Source organism: Pseudopipra pipra, chromosome 2, assembly GCF_036250125.1.
Source record: "Pseudopipra pipra isolate bDixPip1 chromosome 2, bDixPip1.hap1, whole genome shotgun sequence".
NCBI classification, from domain to species: Eukaryota; Metazoa; Chordata; class Aves; order Passeriformes; family Pipridae; genus Pseudopipra; species Pseudopipra pipra.
In genome coordinates this window covers 38455787-38468948 of record NC_087550.1, presented here as the reverse complement: position 1 = coordinate 38468948, position 13162 = coordinate 38455787, and the positions used below count along the sequence as shown (strand labels likewise).

General features: G+C 43.5%; 1 protein-coding gene across 1 annotated transcript; it reads right to left on the bottom strand.

The window, feature by feature from the left end:
* Positions 1-7758: 7758 nt before the first annotated feature.
* On the bottom strand, positions 7759-12774 carry FUT4 (fucosyltransferase 4). Its single transcript, XM_064645100.1, has one exon. It carries the CDS (start codon positions 12444-12446, stop codon positions 11226-11228), a length of 1221 nt encoding a protein of 406 aa, XP_064501170.1. The 5' UTR covers positions 12447-12774; the 3' UTR covers positions 7759-11225.
* Positions 12775-13162: the final 388 nt, after the last annotated feature.

Here is a 13162-nt window from a genome sequence, read left to right as displayed (position 1 = left end):
GTACAGGGAAAGTATCATCCTAGCAACTAGCACTGCTGTCTCCAGGAAAGTCAGACATGAGTGACTTTCAAAGAATTAGGAATATGTAAGATTTCAGAAAAGGATGAAATCTGCTTGTGCCTCCTGGACTACCCCTGACAGGACACTCTCTTCAAAAAGGAATATAGAGTCATAGAATATCTAGAATATGGTCCTAAGAGTCAAGGTCAGAAAAGATGTCATGGCTGGTCACAGGATTTAGAACCCTTGAGATACCTCTCTCTTGATTTTGTGGAAGCTGAAACAAAGATAAATTTCTGTGACATTTTCATTAAAGCCCAGATGTTCTTTTAGCTGAATTTTAATGTCGAGTTTTCATCATATAAACCACGCAAGATACAATTGAAAATCTTTTCCGTTAGCAGAATGGAGAAGTACCTGTAAAATCAGATGATTGACAACCCTGGAAATTAAATTGTGTAGGTTGTCTCCCTGATGTCTCTTATCCTGCTCCGGTGAAACCGGACATGTGAGATACCACGGAAACAAATGGATACTTTTCTTTTGATGCAGCAGCATTTCAGAAGGATCAATACAGAAGGCTTTAATGTGCTGTAAACACCATGAGAAACAAGATGAACCAAACAGGTACTACATGGTCAGACCCCTCAGTGAGAACAAAGCCAGTGTTTCCTTGTGATGATGTCTTGGGTCAGATTCAGGCTCGGACAACCAAACAGATATTTTTTGTTCTGTTACTCACCTTTTTTTCACCCAGGCCATATTCCTTCAGCATTTATTTGTGCACAGGTTCATCTAGATTGCAAGTCCAAGAGAGGACTTCAGTATTCCTGAGAGTACCCTGGTGAATGCAGTAGGAATGCATGGAGACAGGACTTGAAGCAGATACTTCTATTCTAAATACGGATTCCTACAGACGTGCAAACTAGGTTTAATTTCAGTATCAGGTGAAACGTCCAAGCCCTTCTGGGTCCAAGCCTTAACGGTATAGCAGTCTGCTTTGCCTGTGGCATCTTTGATGCTGAAGCATTTTGCACCAAACACAGATTTGTAAAAATTATATCCACGTTACTCTTCCATAACAAACTTCAAACTGAAGCCAGTAGTTAAGCCATGAGGAATCAACATATGCATCAATATGACACACTAAAACTGCAAATAAATAAGCACTGGTTAGGATCTCTGGTTTCACACGAAGAACAGCAAAAGCAAGCTAGCAAACACAAAACCTCATAACCTCACCAGAGACATACCTGGCATCCAGCCTAAAAAGTGATGACAAGTAACAGGCAACTACAGGGTAATGATGAAATTTGTTGTCCACCTCTCACTTGTATTCTGTTAAACCAGCCCTGCCTTAGAATATGGGCTCTCATCCAGTCTATCTTGAAGCTGAAAAGGTCATATTGAGACTTCTAAGTGGAAGTGACAGTAGGCTCACTCATACGTAAGACAGCAGGTTCCCAGACTCAAAGCCACCTTTTATTTATATAACTTCAGATAAACCAATTGAAATTATCCCTTTCATTTTTCAATTTTAACATAATGGTTATAAAGGGATAGTTTCATCTGAACTGATGAAATCTGTTCTATTTCTTTGCTCATTTGCACTTATTTTTGTGGCAGAATTAAAGCTAGACCATGCCAGATATGCAAAAGCAGCAGAGCATGGTATACCAGTGCAGTAATTGTACTCTTCCAGCATGATTTGAAACACAAATCCCAATCCAGACCAAGAGAGATGGACATGATGTAGAAAAATTTATCTATTTTTTAAAGACTTGCCCAAATTTCTGGCTTTGTAGCATATATTGTGGTCTAGACCGATAACAAGCAGGAATTTCCCAAAGAGCTGATGACAGTTTATATACTCCAAAATCACTTGAGAAATCCATGGAATACATGGATGTTGATAGCACAATACAAGCAGCATGTGGCTCAACAATATCCCAAGCAGCCAGAAGTTTCTGGCAGCCTGCCCATGCTCCAGCAGTTAACATCAGGGGAAAAAAAAAGCAAACGATTTTCTCTTTGGACAGTACAACACTCTGCCTTCTTAAAGTAGTATTTGCAAAATAAATGAGGTTATTCATGAGCAAGAAAACAGGAAATGGCCTAAATGATATAGTCTTTCTGATGTATGTGGTGCCTCATAAAGGGGGTACCTAGACATAGCTGTGCTAGTTTGTGAGTTTGGCTTGTGGGTTTGATTAAGGATATGGGGCCAAGATATGCTCTGCTATTGCATTCACAGCTTTTCCGTGCAGAGCCAGCATACTCACAAGTAACACTGCTCAAGTATTTAGACAGGCTACAAGAAGCAGGGTCATAGGGAGACCTGGGAGGAGCAGGTGTCTCATGAAGCTGAATGGTACTGTCAGGTCTGTCTCTGCACCCTCTAGGTAGATGTGAACATGAGATCAGAGCCACCAGCACTCCCACACAGAGCTCACTGCCCCCTCTGAGCCCTTTGCATCTGCCAGAGGAAAGCAGATGGCCTCAAGGACAGGTTAAAACAGTCCAGATTCCCCTGTGGTTCAGCAGGATCAAGCAGGTGAACAAGTTACTGGAAGCAGAATGAGATGAGGGAGTGGTCTGAGGCAGTCAAGGATCAAACTTAAATGTGTAGAGAAGCAGGTATTCAGAGAGAAAGAAACAGAGACTTCTGTATCGCCATTTCTGCTCCTGTCATGGGAACATTACAGAGCAAATACAGAGAGTTTCTTCAATTTGGCATTTAGGGATACTTGCCTCCTAGAAGCTCTTCTGTTCTTTGGGTATGATTAGCTTTGGTTAAAGCTCATTTTTTGTCTCTTCCCAAAACTTGGTATCTCCTCAGCCTGACTATCCACAATCCCAAAAGGCCACCAAAATAGAAAAACACATACACACCTGTTGTTTGTTGAGTATCACTGCCAACCAGACTAGATTAACCTGCCCAAGCAGCTGAGCTGGCCAGCAGTCCACCAAGAGGGAAATTAGAGCAAGATATGGAATCTGGCCCACAGCAGAAATGTAATAGATAAGTGCACAGGGAGACACATCAATCACTAGAGCAAAAGGAAGAAAGCCTTTGTAAAAAGCTTATTCAAATGCCTAAATAGCATGTCTAGCTGTACCACAGCCAGCAGACACTGTTTAAAGAGTCCACAGCTTAGCCAGCTGGACAGGTTGGACAGATGTTGAGAGCTTGTCAAGTTCTAAGACTGCTGGATATTTAAAAAGGTTGGTTAAAGTCACTTCTCCCCTTGAGACAACGTTGGGAAGAAGATCTTTCCCACAATATGTCACAAGTCAGTAACCAGTGCGAGGAAAGTGGCCTATGCTTCTGTGCCTCATGCACCTACAAAACAAAGAGTGAGATTCATCTTTCTTCTGAAACACTGGAGATGCACCTTGACTTGTTCCCCAATGCCTCATGGTCTTATTGATGACACTCAACCCAGTGGCAGAGTGGATCATATATTTTGCTTCTATGCTCAGGGTAAAATTACTCCCAGATGTGATATCCAAAAGGAACCCTCCCCCAGCCCCTGCCCTGGTCAGGTCACTGAGGCTGCCAGTCAGCCTCCCATGCTGCTGCCAACTTTTCATCTAATACATTTCTTTTACAGCCTTTGTGATGTCCTTGCCCTCTCCTGCTCTCTTCCAGCTGTTGCACATGGGAAAAAGCTTATAGGGCCTTTACAGTTTGTTTCTGCAGCTTTTAGCCATGGGAACATGCTGAGACTATGGAAAAGTCTGTGCCTGTGAGCAAAAGGGTCTCCTCTTGTGTTCTGTTGTGAAGTTCCTTGCATTTCTCAAATGCTTTAGGCAATGGGGTTCAAAGTACTTTAGTAACTTTGGAAAAAAAAAAAACAACACTTCAGCGACATTTGTTCATCTTCTTCATCTCATGCATGGAGTCAGTCCCAGGTCTGCCGCTCATTCATGCTACCTACAGTGATGGTGCCTTGAGGGCTGCTCCAGAATGACCTAAGCCAGTGGTCTAGAAGCAACCAAAGATGTCCCAAGATGCCCCAAGATATAAAGCTATTAGACATAAAGCTATTAGGGAGTGTCCAAAGGAGGGCAACGAAGATGGTGAAGAGCCTTGAGGGGAAGCCACATGAGGAGTGACTGAGGTCACTTGGTCTGTTCAGCCTGGAGGAGACTGAGGGGAGACCTCATTGCAGTCTACAGCTTCCTTGTGAGGGGAAGAGGAGGGGCAGGCACTCTTCTCTGTGGTGACCAGTGACAGGACTCAAGGGAATGGCCTGAAAATGTGTTAAGGGAGGTTTAGGCTGAATATTAGAGAAAGGTTCTTCACCCAGAGGGTGATTGGGCACTGGAACAGGCTTCTCAGGAAGTGGTCACAGAATCAATCCTGACAGAGTTCAGAAAGCATAAGGATCACACTCTCAGGAACATGGTGTGATTCTTGGGGTATCCTGTGCAGGGCCAGGAGATGGACTTTAATGATCCTTGTGGATCCCTTCCAATTCAAGATATTTTATGATTCTATGCCTTCAGCATCTGCCTATTTACTGCATGGACAAAAGTGCAAACCAGAATCCTCCCATCACTCTGTCCCACCTGTCCCAGCTGCCATCCAGTAGAGAGCAAACTGAGATGACACCTCCAAAGCCTTGCACAACATTGCTTCAAGGGCTGGGCAGGATTTGTCAGCAACTTAAGAGGGTAAGAAGACAATTTTGTGGTGTGCATTGGACTTCAAACCACTTCTGACAAACCAGTTGATCATGGTATCCTATTATTGCTTCTCAGTGATCTGCAACCCACCATGAAGCAGAGCTACAATAAGAACATGGGTCTTCCTCACTCCTTGAGTCTGAGCAAGAAGGTAGATTTCATCTCCTCTGTTTCAGTAGTCCCATAAAAAAATTGTTTACAAAGAAATCAACAGCTCCTGTGGATTACTCCGACTTTAATAACTGCTTCATTAGTAGAAACAGAAATTACTAAACTGTACAGAGAGCACAGAAAATATTCCTCACCACAAATACTGTAAGAGACAAGGTGGTGAACTGGGTTTTTTTCATTAATGATTTGTGTTAATACGCTTTATCAGAGCCTGAACTCAGGACAAATTCTGCTCTAATTAACCTAACACATTTTTTCACAGCACGGACATACTGAATGAAATCGCTGTGTTCATAGTCCATCTCTGTGATTCTGTGATTCTGAGATAATAGAGCAGTGGGACTATTTGGGAATACCTGACATAATAATCTTCATCACTAAATAGAAAACTCACAGCATAAAGTCTCAGCCTTAAAATCTAATGAGATGTTTCACTCCAGGCTGGGGTGTCCAACAAGATACTGCCATAAAACGTGCTTCTCTGTTTTGTATTCAGCCTCTATTGTTTACTTGTATTTACCCCAGGACTTTTGCAAAATACAACCAAAATTCTCAGCAAACATCCATATATTATTTCTTCTTAGCTCTGCTTCTCCAAAGGGAGAAGCCATCAAAGCCACAGGTTTGTGCATGTTTAAGGAGCAACATGTTAATGAAAAGGAAACTAGCAATAAGCCAAGTAAAATGTAGGTTTGGGACTGGAAGGGAAATAAAAACGTTCAGAGCTCTGCCACAATCTCAGGGGGCCATTCCTGAAACAGATGTAAGCATGAGCACAAGCATGACTCCGAACCTATATTCTCTGGTTTGAATTGAGGCTAGAGTCAGCATTTCCAAGGAAATTTGTTTGCTCCCAGTTAACAATTTAAAGTGTGTATCCATGCTTTCCTGCAATTGCATGCCTTTTTTCTTCTTTTTTTTAAATGCAATTTTCGTATCATTTTTCCATTTAAAATCCAAATTTGCCTTTAGGATAATTATTTTGCTGTATTTCATGTAGTCCTTTAGTGCTTGCTTCAAATAAATCAATCATCTTTAATACTGCACAAAGTAATTTGGCAGCATTATGAATGCACCAAAATATATTCACAATCCGATAATCTATGCTTTCTATTTGCAATCATCTTTCTGCCTTCTGCTCAAAACCAAGACGGCCAATTTCCAGTCATGGGCACTCATGTGATCAGGATCTCAAAGCCATGGCATGCCACAGCTTGGGCATTGCTAGTGCTCTGTGTCTTCCTGGACTGAGCTTCTCATAATCCGAAATACCTACAGCATCTTTTACATCAGTGGCAAATTCAAGGCTGCAAATGCAGAATTTTCTTCCATGATGCATACAGCCAATCTGTGGGCTGATTAACTTCAAAAGATGGTTTAATAAATAGAGAAAACTTCAAATTACAAATTCGGGACCATCTTTTCACAGTTATTAAAAGAATATTATTAAAATATTGAGCATTACTGAAATAAAGTCCAGTTTTAACTCTGTTGCAAAAATTAAACCCATGCAAGGACCTAAAATCACTGAAGGATTTCAGAAAAGTATGTACTCCTTAAGAGAAAAATTTTCTATTAAAATGGGCTCATAGCTCCAGGATGCTTTTTGAACACACTGAGCACTTTACTGCTGGCAGTTCGAAATCCCTGCAGCTCTCAAAGTGCTCCTGAAAAACAGGCTTTGACTTGTTCCTCTCAGATACTTTTTGGGATGAGACTCTCAGGAACAGCTGCCACTGTGTGAAATTTAGCCTTAAGTAATTTAGCTCAAGATCACAAAGCAAAAAACATCTGCAGAATATAGAGAAGATATAGATACTCTGGCCTCAGGTTTCATTTTTAAAATGACCATACAAAAGAAAATATAGAATTATACAAATTTTTAGACCAAGTTAGTTACATAAACTGAGCTGGTTGCAAGTGACACCTGAGTTACTTGAATAATTTTTTTTTTTTTTTTACTGATTAGAAACAGGCTGTTATACTTGGATCCTGATTTATCTTTAGTTAAATACCACTTAAATCCACATTAAGTCATTGTGTTCTAGTCAACAGATTTTAGAATGAGTCAGCTCTATGCTCCCTACAAAGGGCTATTTACACTCTTAAAACAAACACAATTTTATATGACTGTTGGATAGAGAGCTGTGTGAGCGAGTTTAATCAGGCATAACTCACCTAAGAGTCACCAAACAATCTTGAACTAATGGTACCCAGTGTTTGGCAGAAAAATATTTACACCAGTTTGCCTAACCCAGTGTTCGGTCACATCTGGAAAATGAGCAAAAAAAATCTCCCATCTCAGGCAGGAGTAAGCAAGCAGTCAGTTTAAGCTCTGCTTACAAAAGTTAATTGGGATGATGATGCAACATCAATCCCTTAAGGGAAAAAAGTGAGGACTGTAGCACTGACCTCATCAAGGCTGGGCAGGAAGTTTCAGAAATGTTGAAATTTCTCAATACTGTGCACCAAGCAATACAGAAGACACATGAAGCGAGAGGTGAACATCAACTGTATCACAATTTGTATCACAAAGTATTGACAAAGGCTTAGGGTCCTCGGTCTTTTGTTGCTCAGTTGAAGACAATGATGAACGATCACGAAAAAAGTGGCAGCTAAAAGGGCAGATGTAGCACTACATGCTGAGTACCAAAATAAACATAGTCTCATTGTGAAATTTAAGGAGGAAAAAAAGAATCTAGCCACATTCAAATTCTCTGTAGGTCACAGGACAGTTTGTTTTTTGATTTTGTTTAAAATTATGTTTTTCCAACAGACACCCAACTTCAATAAATGCTCCTTTTCATATGGAAAATAACTTAGCACAGACTCTCCTACGAAAATATTTTTCTCCTGGCACAACCAGGTTTCATGACTAACCTCAAATGGTCTGACTACTTTGAGAACAATCAGCCACTTTTATTGATTAAACAAACATGAAAATACATTCATTCTCTTTAAAAAGCAGTTTTCCACAGCTTTTGTAACACAGAAGACAAATAAAAAATAGGGTCATTTTGCACTACTTCCTTTCATTAATTTTATTGAATGTAAATCTATATAATTAAAATTAATACAAATACAAAGTAACTTCATTCTATGAAGATCAAGACACCTTACAGTATAAAATTCCCTGAGACACAATATGCAGCTTGAAGGATCACATAATTCTCTATTCCATTTACATTATTATCAAAAAGTAATGTTATTTCTTTCCCTTATAAAATCCAGAAGATAACAATCTTCCTTTCTCTCCCTTCACCCCAATATTTTAAGGCATGGAATAAAACACTCTTTCAAAATGTATTCAAAAAGACTTTTCTACTTAAAAGAGAAAATAACTTTGCTTAATTTTTACAGATGGATTGTATACATCATCTGCAATGTCCTGTGGAGTCTGGTATCTGATCTATGGTCCAATTTGCTCAGGCAAACTTTATCATTCAACTGGAGCTTGACAAAGTGAACTACAAAGGCAGTCCCTAGCCTGTAACAGTAGACTATTAGCCAGTGCAGTGGATGAGCCAAAAATCTGAGATTTATAGAGATGTTGTAATACTGACTTCATCAGCTGTAGGCCTGGGCTGAGTTTCCTTCCAAATGTAAAGGGGAAAATGTTCATCACTAATGTGAGAATGATGAAACTAGAAAAGGCTTCTCTTCTCCCAGTGCAAGTGCTCTGCAATAATTACTAAAAAACTACAGTTTTCACTATACAAGTCTTGAAAATACTCAGTGTATAACTTACAAATACTGTGCAATTGTGATCACTTTATTCAAACATGATGCTTTAACTGTTACATAGCTCTTTTCTGAATTTTACGAAATTCTAATTCCTCAAAGATTTCAACTGTTTTTCTTAGAGAGACTGAGAAATATAATTAACATTTGCAATCTCTGGAAATTTCCATTCCCCTGTAGCCTGATCTTCTGCTTGTGGCGTTATTAATGATTACACGAAAGAACTGTGTACCCGGAAACTTTCAGAAAATGCTAAAAAAATGAGGACTGAAAAAAATGCACTGTTTTCAGCAGATTGATAAAAAGGAGTGCAATCTTAAATATTAGTTCACCACTTTTGAGATTGGGCTCTTGTCTACATTTATATGAACTGTGATTAAAAAGTTAACAGAAAAAAGAAATTATAAATTCAAAGGGAGAGAGATGCTGTCATCCCAACACTTAGCTATTACTGTTAATGCTATACTTATGTCAGATTTTTTAAAATATTAAAAACAATGTTATGGGAGTAGCAACCACTGGTAGAGAAACAGATGAGCGTACCGTGAAGAACATGCTTTTACTTTAAACAATCACTTTAGACCTGTTGAAGTAAAAGTGCAGCATTAGGTACCATCCCTACTACATCCCACATTGTGTAGACCGTCTTCTTTCCTCTCCCAGTAAATATTCTACAATAACTCTGGCATTAACAACAGAAAGCTTCATGGAGTACTTTCAGCCATCCTTCCTTGCACAAAAGCAGAAGGGAATAAACACAGAAGCCTGCAAGATCTGATCTGGTAAACTTATGCAAATTATTAATGAACTTCATTATTATTATTATTATTAGTTCTTTTTCCAGTAATCCTTGGCTCCATGCTTACCTAATCATGGGAAACATCTAATTTAAAATAAATTACAGGAGACTCATAAATCTTAAAAGCACTCACCTAACATCCCATACTGCTTAAGTCAAATCTAATCCTTTTCTAAGCTTAATATGACTCACAAATGCCAGTAAATTCACCTGTTCTTATGCCAATCTCTTATTTGCAACTGACTTTCTTCTTTCCCCATGTGTTTTGTGCCCATGATTTTATTCTGAATGAAATCTCTGAGGAACTCCATGAATACCTTAATTGTTTGGGCAGGACCCTTGTGGGTGACCATTTTTTTCCTACCAAACTTTATAGTTGCAAAGGGCATGGGGGGGCTCAGTTTCCCAAGGATGAGTAATTGTAACTGAAGTTTCTTGCTGGATTTCACCGACATTACATGTAACCAAAAAATAACCACAAACCAACTACTAAGATGACTCCAGCAAAACATCAGTCTAAAAGTGAATAACTACTATAAATGTTCCCAACAGGCACGGAGAGACGAAGTTCTATCTTAAGAACCTATTTATCCATTAAAAATTTGAGCTAGAAAAAAACCCTCAAAACCAAAGGGAAAAAAAATTGTGAATGCTTCCTATTTGATATTCTTTCTTCACACAATCTGTATTTTACCAACAGTCTAGATCTTACACTCTACAGTAATTTTCTTTGAAAGGGAGAGATTTGAGAGTTCTGGAAGGGTTTTTGGTAATTATTATTTTACAAACAGCAAAGCAGCATTCTGAGTAGTCCGTCACCCAGCATTTTTAAAAATGCATGCCATAAACCTAAACAGTTGCTACACAACAGCACTGTCTATTGATACTAGAGAAATAAGTTAGCCTTTCTGTATATATATTCAATATAGTAATAAAAACCCTGCCATTCTCAGCCTTTCCCTGCATTTTCTGCATGGCAATAAGTTTGCAGAGAAAAACATGGAAATTCCTGTAAACATTTTCTAATTCCTGAATAAAGGGGAGGTGGAACTGTACCGACTTTTTTTCCTACAGTCCCTCTTTTCCTGTACTTGAAGTTCTACTCTATTTTCATACAGGATAAATGTGCCCATGGTTTCAGTAGGCAGTGGAAGAAATACTTTACATCATCTGAGCTGTTTGTCCACTCAGCTTCAGTCTCCTCCCATACACTTTTTCCTAAATGGAACAATTATTTGGTTCGAAGCATTATTAGCTGACTGCTGCAACTTTAAACATTGCTAAAAGGTGCTGTTGTATCATTACATTCTTACATTCAAAACCTGTGGGTCAGAATTGTCTGCAAATAGCTTTCACACACATAAAAATCAGTTAAAAACATTCACTTTTGTCTTAGGACTACAGAAAGCCAGCACTGATCATGTATCCCCTGCAAGCAGAGGAAAGTTTCACAGTCCAGGAAGTTGTCATAGCCGACAAAATTAGTTTCAGCTGTACAGCTGAAGAACTTGGCATCAGATATTCATGTCGAGCTGTGCATAACTTTAAAAAGTTTCAGGTCTGTGGGACTTTTCAGAATTTAACTTGGCTCTTTAAAAATCATCTGGCACAACACTCTCCTGTCCTTTCATAATTTTCCCTTTAATAAAAATCTTACTTTTGTAGGCTTTTCACAACTTGTTTTCCTGTACCTGTATATTTCTCTCACTGATGACAGGCATCTGTGTACTACCTTGGCTAATGATTTCTGTTAGGCCCATTCTTCCCTGTATCTTGATGCTGGCCCAGGCTGTTTCCCAGCAAGCCTCGCCAGCCAGGAACATCAGCTTTCAAACCAGGTGGCCAGATTTTGCACAATCTTGATTTGATTCCCAGCTGCTCTAACGGCCTCGCAGACCTTGCAGAAATGCTCGTCCCAGAACGAGGTGACGTGGACTTCGTACTTCTTCCTCCAGGCAAAGTACCGCCTGTAGTTCGGTTTGTTTTTATCGAGGAATTTCAGATAGGTGGCCAGCAGCCGGGGGCTGGGGAAGTCGTCGACGTGGATGAAGGAGTCGGGGGGGATGAAACGCTCGTAGTTGGCCCTGCGGGGTCCGAGGACGACGGGCACGGCGCTGGCGGAGAAGGCGTTTCTCCAGAGCTTCTCGGTGATGTAGTCGGTGTGCTGGGAGTTCTCGAAGGCCAGGTAGAACTTGTAGGCTGAGACGGTCTCCACCACGCCGCCCTCGGCCAGCGCCAGCCCCCGCGCCCCGTACACGTCGATGGGCAGGTGCTCCTTCAGCTGGCGGTAGTAGCGCACCCGGGCGTGCTCCTCGTTCCAGTTGCTGATCACCCAGGCCACCAGCCGCGTCTTGCGGGGCAGCACGAAGGGCCGGGGCGCCGGCGGGGCGTAGAGGTACCCGTAGGGCACGAACACGTCGGAGTCGCGGCGGTAGGACATGGTCCAGTTGAAGAGCCCAGACAGCCCCCGCAGGCCGGGCGAGTGCGAGGGCGACTCGAAGTTCATCCAGACCCAGCGCTGGCGCGGGGGCCGCGGCGGGGACCCTCGGGGCAGCCCCCCGGGGCCGTGCCGCGCCAGGTCGCGGTGGTGGAAGAGTACCGCCTGCGCCTCGGCGAACCGGCTGCGGTCGGCGCTGAGCCGGCAGCCGCTGATGTTGTAGTGCCGCCGGCAGTCGGCCAAGCGCCGCGGGCGGCCAAAGGGCTCCCACCACAGCAGCACGGTCACCGCCTCGCCGCCCGCCCGCGCCGGCTCCCGCAGCGCGGCGAACAGGGCGAGCGCGGCGGCGGCGCCCAGCAGCCCGGCCGCCAGCGCCCAGCGCCGCCAGCGCCGCCGCCAGCGCCGCCGGCAGCCGCCGGGGCAGCGCCGCGGGGTCGCCTCCATCTCCGCCGCCCGCTGCCGCCGCTCTGCCCCTCGCAGGGCAGCGCCGGCGCCGGGGCCGGGCAGCGCATCGCGGGGCTGGGGCAGCTGCCGCCGCCGCCGCTCAGCCCCCACCCCCGGCCCCGGCGGCGGGGAGGTGCTGCGGCCGCCGCCCCTCCCGGCCATGCCGGCCTGTCCTCCCCACCGCGCCTCCCGGTCCTGGTGCCGCCTCGCCCCGCCCGCGCTCGGCCGCGGCCGCAACGCCCACGGGGAGAGCGGAGCTCGGGCTCACGGCGGGGCTCCGCCGCCTCACCGCCTCCCCCGTGCGGCTGCTCCGCCACGGCAGCAGAGCGGCTGCAGAGCAGTGACAGCGGCCCCGGCTCCCCGGGCTGCTCGGGTGCTCATCGGCCAGCTCGGCGCTGCAGAGGGAATTTGTGTCCCCGCAGTCGGGAGGGGTCTCCCCGGGCAGAGCCGGGACCCCAGCACGCACAGGAAGGGTCGTGGGGACGCTCACAGGGGGCTCAGAGCATCCGAACCTTGGGACCTGTGCTGGATTGACCGTGGCTGGATGCCGGGTGCTTATCACAGGCACTATATCACTGCACTCGTCAGCTGGACTGGGGAGAGAAAATATAACTAAAGGTTCGTGGGACGAGGTATGGACAGGGAGAGATCACTCACCAGTTACTGTCATGGGCAAAACAGACCCGACATGGAGAAATTAATTTATTGCCAGTCAAATCAGAGTAGGATAATGAGAGATTAAACAAAACTGAAAAGCACCTTCCTCCACACCTCTCCCTTCTTCCTGGGCTTAGCTTCACTCACGATTTCTCTACCTCCTCCTCGACAGCAGCACAGGGAGATGGGGAACAGGTGCTGCAGTCAGTTCACCACATGTT